Source organism: Bos taurus, chromosome 11 (assembly GCF_002263795.3).
Source record: "Bos taurus isolate L1 Dominette 01449 registration number 42190680 breed Hereford chromosome 11, ARS-UCD2.0, whole genome shotgun sequence".
Taxonomy (NCBI): domain Eukaryota; kingdom Metazoa; phylum Chordata; class Mammalia; order Artiodactyla; family Bovidae; genus Bos; species Bos taurus.
The window spans coordinates 100378483-100400967 of record NC_037338.1 but is presented as its reverse complement, the minus strand read 5'-3'; the positions used below and the strand labels follow the sequence as shown (position 1 = coordinate 100400967).

At 44.0% G+C, this 22485-nt stretch overlaps 1 protein-coding gene across 13 annotated transcripts in view; it reads left to right on the top strand.

Moving 5' to 3' along the window:
• Positions 1-1122: 1122 nt before the first annotated feature.
• Positions 1123-22485, top strand: part of FNBP1 (formin binding protein 1) — a 135434-nt gene continuing 114071 nt past the window's right edge. For 12 of the 13 annotated variants that reach the window (XM_024998980.2, XM_024998970.2, XM_024998966.2 and 9 more), the window contains exon 1: positions 1123-1345. In XM_024998980.2, the coding sequence (XP_024854748.1) occupies positions 1322-1345 (24 nt within the window). In that variant the 5' untranslated portion in view covers positions 1123-1321. The remainder of the gene's footprint in view (positions 1346-22485) is intronic. The other variant, NM_001206712.1, reaches the window with a different exon arrangement.

Sequence of the window (22485 nt, the reverse complement as noted above, 5' to 3'; positions counted from 1 at the left end):
CACTCCAGTATTCTTGCCTGGAGAATTCCACGGACAAAGGAACCTGGTGGGCTACAGTCCATGGGGTCGCAAAGAGTGGGACACGACTGAGCGACACACACACACACACACAATCCTGGAATGTTATTTGTGTATACTCTGGGAGTGCAGGGGAAAAGGAGTCCGTATCTACTTAAAAATTAGTTCTCAATTTACCAACCACTGGCCGGGTAACAGGTGGTCATCTCTCGCTGAGCTGGGTAGTTACTGCCTCCCTTTGGCGGGAGGTGGGGGAGGAGGCTCTGAGCTTCTCCAGAGGTGGAGGCCTTGTCCTAGGCCACCCAGCTAGTGAGTGCGGGTTGGCGGGACTGGAACCAGAAACGCGAATCTGTGGACCCAGAGCCTTTGCTTTTTTCACCCACTACGCGGCAACGTGATTTCAACGTCTGAGAGTTTCTTGGCCGAACAAGTCGGAAATCACCGGTTTCAGAGATTAGAAATCACCGGTTGTGCGCCCCTGGACTCCTTTCCCCAGGCACTCTGCTAGGTCGCTCTCGGCCTCCGAGTCCTTCTGTGTGCAGTACGCAGACAGCACCGCACCTGGCCCCACGCCCACCCGCGCAAGGCTGCGAAAGACCCCCGGGCCTCCAAGGCTTCCCGGGCGGTGGGGGAAAAGACCCGCTCGAGCTAGCTCTGATGGTTGAGCAACGAAAAGCATGGTCCTTAAATTCAAAGCGGCGCTCGGCGCAGGGGAGCAACCTCAGGCTACTCGGCAGAACCCCCGTAATAACAGAGGCCGGCTCCGTTCAGAGGCGAGTGGTTTGTCCCTAAGAGCAGAGAGTGTGGCTGCTAATAAATAATTAAAAAAAAAAAAAAAAACAAAAAAAACGGCAGCGGGGAGGCCGGCGGCTCCAGGTCTCACCAGGGCCCCCGGCTTTCTGCAAGTCCTTCCGGACCCCTGGGCCATGCGGGCGGGGGGCTCCCGGGGGGAGGTTGGGCCGGGGGCGGGGCGCGCGCGTGCGCGAGCTGTCAGGCCGGCCCCGCCCCCGGCGCGAGGCCCCGCCCCTCCCCTCCCCCGCCCCTCGCTCTCGGGTGTGGGGCGGGCGGGCGCTGCGGAGACCGCGGCTGCTGCTTCCTCGGGCCATTTTGCCGAGGAGCGACCGGGGAAGAGGACCGCCGCGGAGACCCTAGGCGAGGAGCGGCGAGCTGGAGGAGGCGGCGGCCGCACGGAGCACGAACTTTCCTCGATCGCGGGGATCTCCCGGGGAGACGGGATCGCTGGGGAGGGGGACCGGAGAGCCGCGCCCCGCCGTGCGGTGCGCCCCTTCCCGCCCCCTGCACCATGAGCTGGGGCATCGAGCTCTGGGTGAGTGAGGGGCCGGGCCCGCGAGGATGCAGGGAGGTCGGGGAGCGGTGCCTGGTGCGCCTGGGCTGGGGGACGCGGGCCGGGCTGCCCCCGGTGGACGAGATCGCTTGCCGGTCGGGGGTCTCGGCGGCCCTGGCGGGAGGCGCAGGTCCGAGTGCCTCTCGTTGGCCTCGGCTTGAGCGGGAGGTGCGCGCCAGATTCGCCCTTCCGAGGTGAGGGGGGGCTGGTGTGAACCGCGCCCCCCGCCCCGGCGGCCAGAGCAGGGGCCGCTGGTGTGGGTCCCCTCCACGGCCCGAGAGGGGCACGCGGATCTGGGTCCCCGCACCTCCCGATCAGAGGCGCGGGCGGGACCCCCCTGTCTTCAGCGCGGCGGGCCGACTCAATGGGGGCGTGGAAGGCCGGGGATTTTCAGGGCTGCGTTAGGTATTCGGCGCCCAGACCCGCGGTCCCCTGCTGTCTCTCCAAGGAGGTGCGGGTGTGTCGGGCGCTCTCCCGGGGGGCGGGGCGGCCCTGGCGGGGCCGGATCCCAGGGCTTGGGTTTGGGGGTGCAGGGGTGAGTGAGAACTGGTGTCTTCCCTCTAGTGGCGAGGACGTTTGCCCTGTGGTGGTTTGGGGTGCGCTTGTGATTCTCCCGGGGCAACTCAGATCTTGGATTTGATGGGATTGCGGCGTTCGGCCTGGAGGGGAGAGTAGTAGGAGTTAAGAGGGACGCCTTGCGTTGCCGCCTGCGGGAAGAGACATTAGCGGGGTCAGTTTTGTATTTTTTAACCGCTGGGAGGAAAGAGTCTGAAATGCGGTAGGGAGCGCCCCGCCGGGATGTTTAACCCGGGGCGCGGATGGATAAACAAGCGGCGTGGTGTGTGCAAGCTCCTCTCTCCCCGGACCCGGATGCCAAGGCGGTGCACTGGCGGTCCTTGGGAGGAGAGGCTGTGGCTTGTGGACTGGGGCTTGTTTTCCTCTGGATTCCTTGCTTCCTCTGGATTCCTAAGGAGATCTCTGGGCAAGCGATGGGCAGAGCGGAGTGCAGAGGAAGAAGGAGATGAAATCTCAGTTATTGCACCGAGACGTCCTCAAGATGAGACATTTCCCAGGAGGAACTCGAAAGTGCCTCCTTTCGGAATTCCATTTGTAAAGGGTGTGGAGAAGAAAGTGTGGGGTGGTGGTTGCTATCTGAGTGGAGGCCAAGAAATCTCACGTCAAAATAAAAGGTTAGAGCAGCTATAGAAACAGAGCGCATCCTCCCTTAATTAATTTTTTTTCCTTTAATTGTTTTTACATAACCACTTCTTAGGCTCAGAAGCAGCTACTGTTATTGATACCAAAATCCTGAAGGCAGTAGTTTCCTTAAATGAGAATTCATTTTGTAAACATCCCCGGCTAAAAGGATCTCAAATTTTCGACTGATGTTTGCAAATATTCATTCTTAAAGTAGCAGATGGTCGTAAGTATTCATACACAGCCAATTAGGCAGTCTACCATTTTAAGTGTTGGATTTCTTTCCTCTTCAATTCCTTCTGCACTCCCTTTGCCTCTTTTTACCCTAGGGGGAACGAATCAGAATAAATTTTTATCAACAGAATAGAAATTTTGGCACAATTTTTATTTTCACTTGTTCAAACAAGAGAAAGGGTTTATTGGGAGGAGGGAATACAATATATTTCCAAGTGAAATAGGCTGTAGTTTAGGGATTGAACACCATGGTGGCCATTTCATGGTGATGTTGGTGAATGTTATAGAAGGTGATCCAGAAAGGGGTGGGCGGTGGGATAGTAGTTATGAGGAAACACCAGATAAAATAGCCTCAATCCCCTGCGTTATTCTGTACACTTCTTTTGGCAGGTAGAGGGTGGAAAGGAAGGCAAAGGCAAGTTGTTGAAAATCAATAGGAAATGGAATATACACAAGTACAAAGAAACCTTAGATTTGCTTCAAAAGAGTTTGGGGTGATAGTGGATGGGAATGGGAATGAAATGAAATTGCGCCAGAGCCGGTCACTGCTGACCTGGGGAATGGGTACAGGAAGGCTCGTGATACCAGGTTTTCTACTCTCTAGGATTGAAATTCCCTACAGTGAAAATAACTGGAAAAGATTTTTAAGGGAGAGGGTGTGTAAACTACTTGAAATTTTTTCTCACTTGTTAAGGTTTACGAGAAAGAACTAGTTATCTGTTGTCTCTAGGAAACACCTGTCCATGAAGAGTTAAAAAAAAGAAAACGGCATTCTACTAGAGTATCGCCCTTTGCCCTTGAGTGGTTTAGAGGTTAATAGAGGGAAAAGAATGGAACTTGTAATTTGTACTAAGAGAAGTGCAAAATCTGAGTTTAAATTCCAAGAAGCATAAGGGCACCAAAATGTCTGTTTTCAGTTGCCTCATTTCATTAAAATTTGAGATTAAAAAAGAAAATTTAAAAAAACAAAAAGAAGAAAAATGTGAGATTAAAAAATGAAGAATTCTGAAAAACGAACCTCCAGTTCTCTGGTGGTGAGAGACTGTGGTGTGGTGCATGGGGCGGCCTGGCAGAGCCCTGATTGAGGGTTTTCCTTGAATGGTGGCTGTGGAATTTTGCACAGGGGTAATGAGATAATGACGGGGCACTCAAGCCTAACTTGGCAGAACGATGCTTCTAGATGGAGAGAGATGGAGCTCTAGTTTGGATGGCCATGAGTTCTTTGCGACAGGTCTTTGCAGCTTTCATAGACCTTCACAAACGCCATCAGGTTTTACACATGTTTTAGGAACGCAAGTCAACGTCCCTATAGGCTTTTCAAAAGGACGTATTTCTAACGTGCACTTCACATTAAAGTTCTGTTCTTAGCCACATCCTGCTTTGTAGACAGTAAAACCGTTCTCTTCTCTTTTTTCTTTTAACCTGTTCATCGGCATAAATTTTGATATTCCTGATAGTGAGAAATCAGGAAATGTCAGGAAGGTCTCATGCAATCATAAAAATGAACTCAAAACCCATGATTTGTAATAACTGTACTAGATTGTGTGAAAATTGGGGCTTTCTATTTTATACCAGTAGGTCGTAACAAAGTATAAAATGGATGATTTGAAGTGATGGGGTCATTACAGAGTATCGAGCAGATGGGAATAGAATGAAAAGAGTGGATATATCAACTTATGTATGTGTGACTGATTCACTTTACTGCACAGCAGACACTAACAATATTGTAAATCAACTATACTCCAATAAAGTAATTTAAAAATTAAAATTAATTTAAAAATTAAAAAATATAGTAATTAGGATATAATAAAATATTTCTGTACATCTCTTCCTAATTTGCATTTTAGTCAATTTTTAATTTTTTTATTGAATAGCTATTGTGTGTAAGACTGACAGGAGCCTGTGGTTTCGCTTTATATACTTCGAAGGGAATCTGCCTATTTCAGTGAAAGCATGTAAAATCGGGTTTAACTCTAGCCTGCAACCTCAAAGTCAAAAAAGAGATTTGTTTCCAAGATTAACCAAAATGCATTTACTCAAGACTGTGTTTAAAAGGTCATGTTAAGAGGCTATCTAGTTTGTACTGACTTGTTCAAGTTGTCTCTGGTCATTGGAGAAATGGCAAAGCAAGAATTTCTTTTGAATTTTTTGGGGTTTTGTATCTGCATATTAAAAAGAAGTAAGGCATTATTGACGTGTCAGCTCAACTTTTTATAAGCTTGATCATTAATGTGAAGTAAAAATAAATCCATTGGAAATTTTAACCTGCCTTACAATGGTCTACTCTTTGTGGCTAATAAATTACTAAGTGATATAATCTGTTTTTATCTCCTAGTGTTCTCTCTGCTATCTTTCTTTCTTTTGATGCTAATAAGAAATGGAATAGCCCAAAATAATAACAAGAAAGCAGAGACCCAACTAATACATATTGGTTAACATATTACTATGTTAAGCCACCTGTGTTGATGGTACTTAATTTTCTTTTAAACATATTGTTTTTAGGACAGTGCCAGGCATATAATGCTTTCCACAATTTGTTGGCTATAGTGACATTGATTGTGGTGTTCACTTTTAAGAGGCAGCAGTGAAAGTTGTCGACCAACTGGATCAGGAACAATACCTGCCTCACAGTAGTAGTTCAAGAAATAACTTATTGAATAAATGAATGAATCCTTTTTTTTTCCCTCTTGTTTTAATATTTGCTGTTTGGTTTTTTTTTTAATATTTACTTATTTTTTATTTGGCTGTGCTGGATCTCAGTTGCGGCATGCAGGATCTAGTTCCCTGACCAGGAGTCGAACCCGGGCCCCTGCATTGGGAGTGTGAAGTCTTAACCTCTGGACCACCAGGGAAGTCCCAACATTTGCTGTTTTAAAGTAATGGCAGGGTAGTTTTAATGCCTTTCTTTGCTTTGGCAGTGTAAAGATTAAAAAAAAAAATTCCAGGCACCTTTTTGTAAAAAGTAGACTATTAAAAAAATTTTTAATATATATTTATTTGCTTATTTATTTGGCTGCGCCAGGTCTTAGTCGTGGCTTGCACTCTTAATTGCAGCATTTGGGATCTAATTCCCTGACCAGGGATGAACTGGGGACCTCTGCATTGGGAGCTTGGAGTCTTAGACACTAGGCCACCAGGGAAATCCCAATAGACTACTTTTTAGAGCAGTTTTAGTTTCACAGCGAAAATGAGCAGAAGGTCCAGAGATTTCTCATATACTCCTTCCACACAAACACAGTCTAGACCTTTTTTTGTTTTTTGGCCACCCCAGAGACCTGTGTGCGGAAGCGTGTGTGCATGCTAAGTTGAGTCTCTTCGATGCTACGGACTGTAGCCTGCCAGGCTCCTCTGTCCGTGGGATTCTCCAGGCAAGCACCCCTGGAGGAGGGCCTGCGGAAGCGCGGAGTCTTAACCCCTGGGCCTCCAGGGAAGTCCCTCTAGACATTTTTTTTTACCTTTAAAGTAGAGCTTGAAAAGTTGTCTCTTTTCTGTTGTTCATGCGGCTGATACCTGATGCATATGTGTGTGTTTATATAAGAACACTGTGTGTGTGTGTGTGTGTGTGTGTGTGGACACACTCCTGTGCGTGCTAAGTCACTCATTCTTATCCAACTCTTTCTGACCCCATGGACTTACACCAGGCTCCTCTGTCCATGGGATTCTCCAGGCAGAGATACTGAAGTGGGTTGCCCTTCCCACCTCCAGGGGATCTTCCCAGCCCAGGGATGGAACCCCCATCTCTTGAATCTCCTACATTGGCAGGCAGATTCTTTATCACTGCACCTCCTGGGAAGCCCATAAAGAGCACTTTATAGTGTGTTAAAATTTCAAGCTAGACAATACTGATTCTTTTTTTTAACATTGACGTAATTAACTAGTTGCAGGATTTGGAGAATTATTAGCTTTTCTCACTGCCCAGCACTCAATGGAGCAGAGTACTAACAACAGTTCATAGCTCTCCTCCAGCTCTTTTCTTCTTTAACCCTTCAGAGGTTTCTGTTTGGGATAAACACGGCAAGACTGACTTGGGAGACATCAATCCTGGAACTAGGGTGAGCAAAACCACCTCAAAAGACAGACCAAAAAAAAAACAAAAAAAAATCAAGTGTAGTTCTGTCAACCCCACCTTTCCATTAAAACAGGGTTTGCACCGTCTTCTCTGGATAGTAGATTTTTAAAAAATATTAATTTATTTTTTATCTTTATGTTCTGTAACTGAAGTATAGTTGATTTATAATGTTTCAGGTGTATAGCAAAGTGATCCAGTCATATATATATATTTCAGTCTCTTTTCCAGTATAGATTATTACACAATATTGAATGTAGTTCATACAGTAGGTCCTTGTTGTTTATCTATTTTATATGTAGTAGTTTGTATCTGCTAATCTCAAACTCCTAATTTATCCCTCTGCTGACTCAATGGACATGAGTTTGAGCAAACTCCTTGAGATAGTGAAAGACAGGGAAGCCTGGAGTGCTGTAGTCCACGGGGTCACAAAGAGTCAAGACACGATTTAGCAACTGAACACCCTTCTCCTTTGATCACCGTAGGGTCGTTCTCTATGTCTCCGAATCTATTTCTGTTTTTCTTTTTTTTTGCCACACTGCTCAAGGCATGCATAATCTTAGTTCCCTGACCAGGGGTGTATCTGGAGCCGTAGTATTGAAAGCGCCGAGTCCTAGCCGTTGGGCTGTCAGGGAAGCCCCAGTCTATTTCTGTCTTGTAGGTAAGTTACTTTGTGTCATTTTTTAAAAATTCCACTTATAAGTAATATGATATTTGTCTCTCTGGTTCAGTCAGTTCAGTTCAGTTAGTCGCTCAGTCGTGTCCAACTCTTGGTGACCCCATGAATCGCAGCATGCCAGGCCTCCCTGTCCATCACCAACGCTCTGGTTAGTAGGTATTAAACAAAACAGGGGAGATCTGGTGATTTTCTGGTTGACATTTACCCATCAGTGTGTTGCTTCCACCTTGTACTCAGATATCATCCTAAACCTGCATTTTGGTAGGTGAAGCTGTACTTCACTACCGTAAGCGGTTTTGCCTGTACTTCCTGTGTGACTACATCAGAACGCTTGCTTTACATTGGTGCGACATGGAAAGTGCCTCTTGGAAGGACTGCTCAAGTGTCACCCACTTCCTCGCTAAGCTAATATTGTGTTTCCTGCAAGTATTACTCATACTTGTTTCATCAACACCGCCCACAGTTTAAAATAAAGCTTTATTTTGACACTTAAAAATTGCAAGCTACCAAGAATACATGTTTGCCCTAGGAAATTAATCTAATTAGATTTTGGAATGTGGGTGTGAAGTCTTCTGGAATTAGTGTTTGTAATGAAATATTTGTTTCCTGATTTAGTAATATATAGTCTTAACGGCCTGAGCCTAGTGATGTGTCTGGTTAATGAATTCAAAAAGTCAATAAAGGGCCAAATGTGTTTATTATGTCAAAGAGTTAGTTGGGAATATACACATTTTTTTAATATTGATTCTTTTAACTCATAAACTTCATCTGTAAGACTCTGTGCTAACTTTCTGTAAATCTTAACAACCTCAATTGCCTAATACTAGAACTGGATTCATACCACCACCACCACCAAAAAAATAGATGAAACTTAAAATTTCCTGTTGCACAAATTATAAGATTTGTTCACCTCGAAACTGTAATATCACATTCACTATATTATGGTTTCTTTTTAAAACTTAGAACACACTATTCTAATAACTGGAATGAAATTTTTAATAAGAGTTAATTCTTAGACTAAAGCTATGGTTTTAGTGTGTTAACAGTTCAGCAGCTACAGTTTCCACCTTTACTTCTCTACTCTACGGGTTGTAAAAATAGAAATAGATTATCATTGCATAAACTCTGTAGTTCTTGTAATAATTTCACGTGCACCATGCCTTAAAAACAGTTGAATTGGTGTCATCAACGTTGCTGATTATTATCATGCTGTATACCTCACACTTATTTTCTGTATGTCAATTATATCTTAATAAAACTGGAAGAAAAACAAAACCAAAGCAAAAAACAAAACACACTGCTGCTTACGGAGAGCATACCATGCCTCAGGTGCTGTGAAAGTTTGTTGTCCGTCATCTCATCGAATCTTCAGAAGAATCCAGTGAAGTTAAAAGTACCATTTGGGCCAGCATCTGAGAAGATTCTGAGATGGAACTAGGAATGCTAAGCTGTGTAGCGAAGGAACCACCTGTGAAAGGAAAAGGGAGTAATTGTGATTGGGCCGAGGGAGCCATCAGACCATAATGCTGCCTGAGAAAGCCTCCACCCGGCCAACGAGAAGCTCTAGAGCCAAGATTATCCATTCAGGGAGTCTCACGGTGGGCAGAAACGGCCAGGCCCTTGTACCACTGCCTTGCTCGTTCACTGGCAAAGGGCTACCCCAAGAACAATGTGACTTTGGCTCGGAAGACAAGGCAGACCCTAAAGGAAGCTGTCTGCTAACCACACCCTGTGCAGCTGGGCAGCAAGTCCTTTCTGGAAGAAGGATCTGAGTGGCACAGCTCTGCACTGACCACACCATCATTATCCTTTTACAAGAGAGGAAATCGAAGCACAGAACAAACAGTACGATAACTTAGCAAGTTCACAGAGCAGAAAGCAGAGATTCAATCCCAGGTCTGGGATGCTAGAGCTCTCCTCATCTTTCTTTCAAGTTAATACTTTCAGATGTTTTTGTTGTCGTTGTTGTCTATTTTATTTTTATTATTTATGTATTTTTATTTTTTTAACACCAAAACCATTTTCTATTGGGATATAGTCGATTGCCAGTGTTGTGATCGTTTCAGGCGAACAGGGAAGTTCAGCCACACGAATTTCAATTGTTTGAACTTCTTAATAGGAATTTTCAAACATACATAGAGAAAATACGATGAACCCCTCTGTACTCACCACCCAGCTTCAAGATTATCAGTGTTTTGGCATCTTTTTGCCCCCATGTGGTTTTTCCGGCCCCTCGGTCTTCATCAGCACACATCGCAAAACCTCTCTGCTGCCTCCTTTTCTGGGGAACCTGCAAAGAGCCCAAATTGTCCCTCCATCTTTTAAAGTGTGAAAACAGAGAGAACCAGCCTGTTCAGTGCTTGACACACCTTGATTAAGGGATTTAAATACATGCTTTCATAAACTAATAAGGACCCTGTGAGTTTGTTATTCACATTTTATAGACCAGACCCACCCAAACCATGAATACCAGTGCTGGAATGTTTTTTTTTTTTTCTCCTAACACTAAACAAATGTGAGTTTTAAAAAATGTATCTTCTGTATTAGCAGCTCATAATCCCTCTTTCCCCAATTCAGTTCAGTTCAGTCGCTCAGTCGTGTCCGACTCTTTGCGGCCCCATGGACTGTGTCGTGACTGTGTCGCGACCCTGGCGACAGCACGCCAGGCCTCCGTGTCTATCACCAACTCCCAGAGTTTACTCAAACTCGTGTCTGTTGAGTCGGTGATGTCGTCCAACCATCTCGCCCTCTGTCGTCCCCTTCTCCCGCCTTCAATCTTTCCCAGCATCAAGGTCTTTTCAAATGAGTCAGTTCTTCGCATCAGGTGCCAAAGTATTGGAGTTTAACGTCTTTAACAGCTTTGACAGCTTTAACATCAGTCCCTCCAATGAATATGCAGGGCTGATTTCCTTTAGGGTAGACTGGTTGGATCTCCCTGCTGTCCCCATTACTCACTCGTGTTTCCCCAACCACTGATGGGGGTTTTGCTTTCTAAAGCATTTAATGTTACTCACATTGAGAATCACTGAGAACTAATGACTCATAGTGCTGTGCTATAATCACAGCAGAAACCACTATGAACAAAGCTTCTGTTGTAGCAGGTGCTGCGTGCATGTCTAATGATCCCCCATTCCTGTAAATCTGAAGGTTATTTTTCTTTTTAAAGAAATTAATTTGTAAAGGTATGGTGAAAGAGAATGAAAGCGAAAGTCACTCAAAGTCGTGTCGGACTCTGCAACCCCATGGACTGTAGTCCATGGATTTCTCCGAGCCAGAATACCAGAGTGGGTAGCCTTTCCCTTCTCCAGGGGATCTTCCCAACCCAGGGATTGAACCCAGGTCTCCCGCATTGCAGGCGGATTCTTTACCAGCTGAGTCACAGGGAAGCCCTGTAAAGGTGTTATAATTTGTATCTATTAATTTGTATTACAATTAAATAAAGGCATTAATTTGTAAAGGGAGTATCAAGTTTCTGATCTGGGGTCTAACAAAATTATGTCTTGATGAAAAGTACTTTTAATGAAATTGAGACAGAGCAAAGAGAATTAGATACTGACCACTTTGCGGGTGATCTGGCCGTCCCAGGCAGCACCTCAAAGTTTTGGTTCCCTAGGAACAAGAAATTAAATATTTCCCTTCATTTCAACAGCAAAAAAAAAAAAAAAAAACCCGGCACCTTTACGGGAAGCTATACCCTTTGTACTTCTATCTGCACAACCAAACTGGACGGTTCCTGAAATGCAATAAAATACCTATAGGTCTTTGGGAGAAATGGTGTGGGCACACCCAGATGGATGAGAGGGCCTGGAAGCACTCAGCCAGGACTGCATGGCTTGCCCCATCCAGCATTTATTAGTGTTGGGCACATCTTTATCTCTGCTCCTCGTTTTCCTGATCTATCAATTGCTACGATGAAGCTTGCCTTCACAAGAAAGTGCAAAGATGAGTGCGTGCTTGCTTGTGAAGTGCTTCGAAATTGTTGGATGAGAGGGGATGGGTAAATACAAGTTAGGAGAGTCTTGTTGTTCAGTTGCTCATGTCTGACTCTTTGTGACCCCATGGACTGCAGCACATCAGGCTTCCCTGTCCTTCACTACCTCCCAGCGTTTGCTCAAACCCATGTCCATTGAGTCAGTGATGCCATCCAACCACCTCATCCTCGGTCGGCCCCTTCTTCTCCTGCCTTCAGTCTTTCCTAGTATCAGCATCCTCTCCAGTAAGTCAGTTCTTCTCATCAGGTGGCCAAAGTATTGGAGCTTCAGCTTCAGTATCAGTCCTTCCAATGAAGATTCATGGTTGATTTCCTTTAAGATTGACTGGTTTGATCTCCTTGAAGTCCAAAGGACTCTCAGGAGTGTTCTCTAGCACCACAATTTGAAAGCATCAATTCTTCGCCACTCAGCCTTCTTTACGGTCCAGCTAGAGTCTGGGGGAAGGTTAAAGGGGAAAAAAACAGACAAACCTGTTCCTTGGGAACAAATTGCAGAGTTCTCCTGCTGGAAGCTAGTCTCTGTTAAATGAACATTTCTAGTTTGCATGGCACAGGCTGTCCTTTGATTTAAAATTCTGTTTTCATGTTAACCATAAAATAAAATAACCTAATAGTAGAGAGAAGGCAATGGCACCCCATTCCAGTACTGTTGCCTGGAAAATCCCATGGATGGAGGAGCCTGGTAGGCTGCAGTCCATGGGGTCCCTAAGAGTCGGACACGAAAGTGAACGACTTCACTTTCACTTTCCACTTTCATGCCTTGGAGAAGGAAATGGCAACCCACTCCAGTGTTCTTGCCTGGAGAATCCCATAGACGGAGAAGCCTGGTAGGCTGCAGTCCATGGAGTCACATAGAGTCGGACACGACAGAAGCGACTTAGCAGCAGCAGCAGCAGCAGCAATAGTAGGAAAGTGCCTGGAAATAAGTGCTTTGGAAAGGAAATCTGAATTATAGACTATGCATGCATGTTTATCTCTTTTCTTTAAGAGATAAGACTCTAACCATTCTAATTTTTTAGAAACATACTTGGATCTACTTAAGGTATAATATTCATATTATCCCTCAGGTGGACATAATTCTTTGTGGCTGTTCTTACCATTTAAAAAAAAGCTCTGACGAAGTCACATTGTCCTCCCCCCTCCCCTGCAGAAGCTGGGTGTTTGTTGCTTGAGGCAGCTAATGAATATTCTATATATCAGCTCAGTTTGAGACTGTTTTCTTCTTAGCAAAGAGAACTAAGAATTTTAAAAATGTTTGTGTTAGGACAGATACATATGAAAATGACAGTGTTTGTGCAAAGAAAGTTGGATTTCATGAGTGTACATGTGTATGTAAAATATATTTTTCAGCATGACTCTGAATTTTTGAATTTAAAATTTACTTATCTTTAAAAGTAAAGCAATTATCCTTCAATTAAAAATAAATAAATTTAAAAAACTTAGGTTATCTGTTTGCATTATTCAATTTTCAAAAGATACTAAGGTTACATGAAAAGTCTATCTATCATCTTAGGATAGATGTAACTCTTAATTGTCATTACCATTTTCAGCAAGAGGGTCAGTGATGTTGGTGGCAAATAATTACGACTTTAGTACATAAAGGAAGACACCAAAATTAGAAAAAAGTACATCAGACGAGGGAGACAAACACCTTGAAAGTGACTGAGACTTCATATTTTGTCCACAGTATCTATTTATTCTTTGAGCATCTGCTAAGTGCTAAGACAGTGTTCTTGCCCACTGGCTTGCAGTCTATTCAGGGGACAGAAACATACATAGGAAATTGCAGTACAGTGTGATAAGAACTACGGAGAAGGCAGTGGCGGCCCACTCTAGTACTCTTGGCTGGAGAATCCCATGGATGAAAGAGCCTGGTGGGCTGCAGTCCATGGGGTCGCAAAGAGTCGGACACGACTGAGTGACTTCACTTTCGCTTTTCACTTTCATGCATTGGAGAAGGAAATGGCAACCCACTCCAGTGTTCTTGCCTGGAGAATCCCAGGGACAGGGAAGCCTAGTGGGCTGCCGTCTATGGAGCCGCACAGAGTTGGACACGACTGAAGCGACTTAGCAGCAGCAGCAGGGGTAAGAACTAAGATAGAGTAAACTACCCAGAAACTTGTACATAGGAGTGTAACTCAGTTGGGGAAGAACTGGACCTATATGCTGTCCTGTAGGACTGGTAAGTTACACAGGTGAAGACAGGTGATCAGGTTGGGAGGGCGATCTGGACAGCCTTCCTGGAGGAGGGATTAAATGCCAGGTTCAAAGACCCACAAGTACAACAGAATGCCGAGCTCCAGAATGAACCGAGCCATGAAGAGAAGCCTGAAAAGGTAGACTGCGGCTGAAAACAGGTGAAGACAATGGCTTCACCTTGGGGACATAATAAGATATCCATCCTTGAACTGCTGAAAGCAATTGCTATGGGGCTAGTTCTTCAGTCTCCTTACTGCAGTGCAGAGAAGGTTGGAAAGCAGCGACAAAGCTGCGGGCCAGACTAGGCTTAATTGGCCTATTGGATTAATCCCCTGGTTTGGAGCAGAGAGCACCCCTTCACATTTTTCTAAGGGTGGCATCACTGACTCAGTGGCCATGAGTTTGAGCAAGCTCTGGGAGTTGGTGATGGACAGGGAAGCCTGGCGCGCTGCAGTCCATGGGATTGCAGAGAGTCGGACACGACTGAGCGACTGAATTGAACTGAAGCGTGGAATTGGTGTAAATGATTTGCCAGGGAGTCTTGTTGCCTAGGGAAGACCTGGCAGTGCACTTCGTGTGTGGTGAGCCAGGGCATTGGAAGGATGAGGTCAATTCACTGCTTTGGCTAATGGGTTAAACAGTATATTGGCCTTAGTTCATTTTTGTTTTCTCTCCAGTTGGACACAAACTGCAAACCTACAGTCACTTCTTTCTTGCTTTCTCTTTGTTTGTGCTCAGTGCAACCTTGATGGGGCTACCGGGGTCTGCTTCTCAGCTCTTTTCACCTAGCAGAATTGGTATTTTCAATCTGCGTTAGAGGTGACTCACATTAACCAAACTCCCAAGACTGATGCACAAACCAGAACGCAAAGTTTCAAATTTACAACGAGAAGTATATCTATGAGCAGACTAAGCTATTCATATTTGCTGAAGCGCACGTATTTCTTCCTGAAGGCTAATCTTTGTGGAAAGTTAAATTCTATACAAAGTTTCTTGGAGAGCATAAAATCAAAATAGAGTTGGAGGAATTTAATGGATTGTGACGCCAAGCTGTGGAAGCCTGAGGCATCTGTTTCTTCTGGAGAGGTAAATCTGCATTAAGGATAGAATGGAGTCTGTTTTGGGTTTCCCTCAGTGGCTCAGTGGTAAAGAATCCTCCTGCCAAGCAGGAGACACTGGTTTGATCCCCGGATTGGGAAGATCCCCTGGAGAAGGAAATGGCAATCCACTCCGGGATTCTTGCCTGGGACATCCCATGAGTCAGACACAACTGAGCGACTAAACAAGAGAGTCTGTTTTACTGATACTATGTAGATTATTCCCTTTCCTTTTATATTTCTTTAGACAGACTATAATGTATTTAGTTAAGTCAGACTTTCTAAATTCTAATCTCTATTCCATCTTCCATCCCTGAGATTCCATCAGGGTTTCCAGGTTGGGCATTGGGTGTTCATCATCTTCTCCCTTCCCAGCATTCCCCAGGCTGGCACATCCAAGCATCTGTGCATTTAAAAGCTCTCCTAGGTAATTCTGATGTTGCTGAAGAAGCATGATTCAACACTAAGATTCCTTTTTCATACATCCTCAGTTTTTGCTCATTTTATCCTTTATAACAAGTTTAAAATCTAGCAATACTTTGGAGCTACTTGCTTACCCCGTTAACCACTTACAAGCATAATCATTCTAAGGTACTCTTTCTTTGAAGTTACATGACACGGTGTCACTTCTTTTTTAAAATGTTTATTTATTTAATTTCGGCTGAATGGGGACTTCATGGCCGCACGCGGGCTTCCTGCTCTGGATGCAGAGCGCGGGCGTCTCACTGCGGTGGTTTCTCTTGTTGCAGGCTCTAGGACACGTGGGCTTCAGGAGTTGCTGCTCCCAGGCTCTAGAGCACAGGTTCCGCAGTTGTGATGAACAGGCTTATTTGCCCCGTAGCATGTGGAATCTCCCCCGACCTTGTCCCCTGCATGGGCAGTCAGACTCTTAGTGGCTGGACCACCAGCGAAGTCCAGGCCTCTTTATTCCTTTTGGGTCTCTCACTGTGATTTATTCAGGCACCAGGTAAGTCATCATTCATTCATTCAGCAAGATTAATGACCACCTCCTATATGTCAGGCTTTGTTCTGGGCATCGGGAAAGGGACAATAAACCAAATGGTAAAAAAACATTGCCCTCATATATGTGATCGAAGGGCAAGTGTAAGGGTATATCTAATGTATCCAGTAACGATAAATGCCGTGGAGAAAAATAAGGCTGTGAGAGACTGAGAACAGGATTAAAGTTGACGGTGGCGGAGAGAGGGGGAAGAACAGAAGTTTAATGTTGGACATTTTGCCAGATGCTCTTAGATATCTAAGTATCTAGTTAAATATATGCATCTGGAGCTCTGGGCTCCGGGCTGTTTGGGTCTGTTTGGATCTGATTATTCAATATAAGGTTGGGGAATCAGAAAATTCTAAGCTCTTGACATGGTTATATTTCTACAAGCACTCTTATTTAACTTTAGAAAAACTGTCATAATATGCTGCCCTTTTGGACAGGGGCTGTGCTCTCTCTGCTCCACTGTTTGCCTTACTAAAAATCCAGACTTGCCTGGTGGTCCAGTGGTTAAGACCCCATGCTTCTAATGCAAGAGATGAGGTTTCAGTCCCTGGTCAGGGAACTAACATCCCACATGCTGCGTGGCATGGCTAAAAACAAAAACGAAGACAAAAAAAAGAAAACCTTACTGAGAATCATAATGTGAGACTTGTGTTAGTTTAGGAGGGCATAGACTATTAAGAGTTGATTGGTTTTGTAAAATGTTATAGGAGCATAATAAACAGATCTGAAGCTTCGATAGGCGTAGAAGTAAAACTAATGTACCGATTCATAGATGAAAAAATAAAAGTAAATGGCCACTGATGGGCACTGAGTTTTTCGTAATAATCAGAAATTAATGTCACACATGCATCATTTTAATAAGCTTTTGCAGACAATCTGAGTTTCAATTGTACTTCTTTGAAAGCTCCGCGTGTGCTTTGGAGATGCTTAAAGAATGTTTATAATTATTCAGTTTGCATTCTGTTGACTTAGGGATCTCTCTCGTGCCTGATATATGGCCTAATATTCCCCTTTGCATTTCTCAGAGGTAGTTTAAAATATTAGATCACAAAATCAATCAGATTGGATGGGGTGGGGGGGTGGGGGGGTGGAGGGAGGGATTCTACTTCACACATGTGACAGGTTCTGTTTTGCAAGGATGACTACAATAGTATCTCCCATTCTACCTGCTCTTCCAATGTCACCTTGAGATTCCTCCCACTGAGGAGCGGGGGAAGGCTTCTGTCCCTTTCCCTTGACCCTAGGCAGAACCTTATGACTTCCTTGACCGGTAGAATATGGTAAAAGTGACGCCATGTTATTTCTGAAGCAGGATTGTAAATACACCAAATACACCATGCACTTTGGCCTTGCCCTTTGGGGATGGTTACTCTTAGAATTCAGCACCATACTGTTAGGAAGCCCAAGCAGCCCATGTTGTTGTTGTTTTTCAGTCGCTCAGTCGTGTCTGACTCTTTGCAACCCCATGGACTGCAGCACGCCAGGCTTCCCTGTCCATCACCAACTCCCGGAGCTCGCTCAAACTCATGTCCATCAAGTCGGTGATGCCATCCAACCATCTCATCCTCTGTCATCCCCTTCTCCTCCTGCCCTCAATTTTTCCCAGCATCAGAATCTTTTCCAGTGAGTTGGCATCAAGTGGCCAAAGTATTGGAGTTTCAGCTTCAGCATCAGTCCTTCCAATGAATAAGCTGTCCATGTAGAGAATCCATCTGGAGAAGTTAACTGTAGGGGTCCCAGCTGACAGCCCAACTGAGGGCTTGGCGAACAGTCATAATCAACAGCCAGCCTTAGGGAAGGGCATGCAGATGGTCATACCCTCTTGCAGTCAAGTCCCCACACACAGCCTTCAAGCCTTTCCAGTTGGGGTCCCAGCCATGGAGGATCAGAGACAAATTGTCCCTGTCAAACTGCTGGCCTAGAAATGATTCTTCCCCACTAAGGTTTAGGGGTGATTTCTTACACAATAACAAGTAAAACAATATCCTTGGGTGTCATGCTTGATAATAATACTACCATTGTTCATTTACTTAAGAATAGAGCTACAGTTTGTCTTTTTCTTCTATCTAAAAATAAAATAAAATACCTTTCCAAAGAAATTCCTTAGAATAAGAAATCGAAAAGTTGAGGAACATTCAAGTAGTATTTATGCTTACTCTTTCTGAAGATGATGGGATAGGAAACAGAGAAGCTCTGACATGAAGACTTATAGGAGAAAATAAACTCCCTAAACTATGCTGTGCTTAGTCACTCAGTCATGTCCAGCTCTTTGCGACCCCATGGACTATAGCCTACCAGACTCCTCTGTCCATGGGGATTCTCCAGGCAAGAATACTGGAGTGGGTAGCCTTTCTCTTCTCCAGAGGATCTTCCCAACCCAGGGACCGAACCCAGGTCTCCCGCATTTCTGATGGATTCTTTACCATCTGAGCCACCAGGGAAGCCCAAGAATACTGGAGTGGGTACCTTATCCCTTCTCCAGGGAAACTTCCTGACCCAGAAATTGAACCAGGGTCTCCTGCATTGCAGGCGGATAGAGGAGAAAATAAACTCCTTAAACTAAATTTGTCCTAAGGTTCTTGTCATGAAATTGTCAACTTTGAATATGATGATACTGTGTCATTCTTTACCAAGCCTCAAGATTTTCTGCATTATTGTCACAGCCATGGACCCACAGAAGAGGACATTTCCCTGCAATTCCTTTTCATAGCAAATAGTTTTTCTAGTTTTTTCCCGCCTAAAATGCATCTTCTCTCCGTGGGCCATACTGATCCAGTAAAGAAGTGTTATATAAGAAATATCAAGTAAAATGCCATGATTTCTGTTGCTTTAGTTGTGAAATAGAGTCAATATTCTGGAGGCAATGAACCTGTTAGACTAAAGCTAAGCAGATGCATCTCGTTGTCTGTCTGCTGCTCATTCATTCTGTCTTCATTCTCCGAGTGGACCACTTGGGCTTGATAGCCTCTAATGATTCCCTGGCGTGCTGCGATTCATGGGGTCACAAAGAGTCGGACATGACTGAGCGACTGAACTGAACTGACTGAACTGAATGATTGCTTAAAGTTCTTTTATTCTTAACAAGATTTCCACAATTTAGCCAGCGCCACATTGTTCAACAGCAAGGGACTGGATGGTGATGGCTTGGTTCATAACATGATACTAACTAGCTGAGTAATTGTGGACAAGTCACCCGACCTCGGTTCCTTCATCTGTAAAATGGGGAGAAGAGTGCCTGCCTTATGGGGGTACTGAGAACATTAAATGAGTTAATGAATACTTGGAGCAGTGAATGTCTGACACAATAAGCTTTATGAGCGTTGTGTGTTGGTATTCACCTTTACGTGTTGTGACGATCTTGAGTTTTCTGTTGAGAAGAAACTGAATGAGTACTCCTTTCTGTGTTGGGGGTTTTGTCGAAGTGACTGATGAATTGGGTGTAAATTAGACCGCATGACCTCAGGCCCCTTCAAGTGTTCTAGGGTAATCTGAGTTCCAGGATCAATTGACCCTAGAGGTGGTTGTCCCAAGAGTAATGCTTCATAATACGTGGAGAATACATCAAGGTCAATTATGGTCGGGTAACTACTTCCAAGGCTAGCAACTCTATTTAGAAATTTTACATACAGTTCCCACACTGGAGCTCAAAGAGATGCCAATAATTTTAGTCGGAGGTTTGTAGAAGTTTCAACAGATCAAAAAGTGGCATGTAAATAGACTCATTAGACCCATTCCCTAAGTTGTCAGATGCTCTATACATGGATTGAATGTCTTGGGTGTGACTCCATACACAGAAATATCTGGGACTATTTTGCCAAACAAAAGCTTTTTGGCTGAGAAACCCGAAAGGCTGGATGTTAAACTTATTTTGTCACTTTGGTAGCTGCAGGTAAATAAGGTAGCTACATGAGATCATTCCAGGAAAACTTTTAGGCCGTCAATGCTTCGTTTCTAGATAAAAATATTCAGACACTGATAAAAATGAAATGCAGGTTGGCGACTTTTTTCTTCTTTACTTTCTGGATTATTTTTTGGTTTATGAAGTGCTAATAATTGAGAAAGTGGAAGGAACAGCCAGTCGAATGAGAAGGAAACCCTCCATTAGATGAGAGACACTGGGATAAAGAATGTTCCTGATAATTCCAAGCAGATCTACACATGCTTTGATTGTTGGAAGAAAGAAAAACTTAAAATTTTGTCATTTGCAGAAATGGGCAAAAAAAAAAAAAAAAGAAATGGGCAAAGGATCATCTCCATCAGCAGTGTTCAGTTAGGTGCCACCCATGTCCCATAGTCTGTAAAAAGATCTGTTTGATTAAAAAGAGATCAAGTTTGTTTGAGGTATAGACCCCACTCAGGTCACATGCTTGGAGTATGGGACTGGCTGTTAAATGATTGCAAACGTAGGCCAAGCTGAAGATTGTACGTATCTTGATTTTACAATGTGGCAGAGACCAGGGTAGCTCAAAGGGAGATTAGAGGATTTTCTACACTATTTACTTGGTCATCTTTGAACTGTGGGCTCATCCTGGGGACCAGGCAATCTCACATGGGATGAAAGGAAAGAAAGAAAGGGAGAAAAGAGAGACTAGATAGGAGGAATGTCGGGTTTGCCGACGTCAGTAGGACGTTGAGCTCAGGTAAACAGGGAAAATGCTAAATACTCAGATTTTAAAAGATGACCCACTCTTGGGATCTCGTAGGCAGCTTCAAGGGGTACTGCGGGGAGAACACGTAGGAACCTGGGTTATCTCCTACGCGGTAGGTGAGGCGTGGCCCTGAGCCCACACCTAAGGAGGCCTTGCCATGCTGGAGTAAAATGGGAATTTAAGAGGACTTCCCTGGCGGTCTAGGGTTTCCGACTTTGCCTGCCAGTGCAGGGGGTGCAGTTTCGATCCCTTGGTTGGGGAGCTAAAATCTCACATGCCTCTAAGCCAAAACACCAAAGCATGAAACAGAAACAATATTATTTAACAATTATAATAAGGACTTTAAAAATGGTCCACATCAAAAAAAAAAAAAAACCCTGTAATTAGACAACCCTTTACCTTGCCAGCCTGCCCGGTGTCCCTAGACACTCTCTTCAGCCAAATCTGCCTTCCTTCCTAAGCACCAGCCTGCTTCTCCCCTTGGGCTCTGCACTGCTCTGTCCAGCTTCACCCTCCACCAGGAGCACCCTTGCCTGGGTAGCTTCGTGCCTCTTCACCTCCTCCCACCAACCTTCCTTGTGTGTCATTTCTCCCTGTGATATCCTTCATGTAATTCCACACTTAAATGAACTCTTCGAGTTCAGCCCTGAGAGAAGACTGTTAAAGTAGCCAAACTGGAGAAGAGTCATGATTTCAAAGGAATGATTTATTTCTTATTTACATACTGAATTTATTTATGTATTTGAATAGGCGATACACCCTTTTTCCTCCCTGGGGACAATCATTGTTACTATTTTGTTTTTTTTTTAATTATTTATTTTAATTGGAGGCTAATTACTTTACCATATTATGGTGGTTTTTGCCATACACTGACATGAATCAGCCACGGGTGTACACGTGTCCCCCATCCTGACCCTCCCTCCCCATCCCGTCCCTCAGGGCTGTCCGAGTGCACTGGCTTTGAGTGCCCTGTTTCATGCATCGAACTGGGACTGCTGATCTGTTTCACATATGATAATATACATGTTTCAATGCTATTCTCTCAAATCATCCCACCCTTGCCTTCTTCCACAAAGTCCAAAAGTCTGTTCTTTATATCTGTCTCTTGCTGTCTCACATATAGGGTCATTGTTACCATCTTTCTAAATTCCATATATATGCGTTAATATACTGTACTGGTGTTTTTTTGTGACTTCTTCCAGTGACTTGTTGGTTTTCGTTTGCTAAGTCATGTCCGACTCTGTGATCCCATGGAATGCAGCACACAAGGCTCCTCCGTCCTCCGTTTTCTCCCAGAGTTTGCTCCAATTCATGTCTGTTGAGTCAGTGATGCTATTTAACCATCTCATCCTCTGTCACCCGCTTCTCCTTTTGTCTTCAGTCTTTCCCAGCATCAGGGTCTTTTCCAATGAGTCAGCTCTTCACATCAGGTGGCCAACGTATCAAGGCTTCAGCTTCAGCATCAGTCCTTCCAGTGAATATTCAGGGTTGATTTACTTTAGGACTGACTGGTGTGATCTCCTGGCAGTCCAAGGGACCTTCAAGAGTCTTCTCGAGCGCCACAGTTCAAACGCATCAATTCTTTACGGTCCAGCTCTCACATCCGTACGCGATGGATAGCTCCAGTGAGCTATCGAGTGTTTATAAACAGTTGCCACTCCCCCATAGAAATGTTAGTATATTATTCTCACTTTTTGCTACCTTTTATCACTTGTAATATCTTGGTATTTTATTTCGTCTTTTTCCTTAGCTACCTCGTTCTTCGTGTGTCCCTTTTTTCCTCTTTTCTTTTTGTTTAAATTCAAGTATAGTTGATTCACAATGTTGTGTTAATTTCAGGTATACAACACAGTGATAGTTTTATATAAAACTGTCTACATCAATATATATAACTATGTATTTAACTATGTGTATATTCTTTTTCAAATTCTTTTCCCTTATAGATTATAACAAAATATTGAGTATAATGTCCTGTAATTTAATGTAACTTAACTTTTAGTT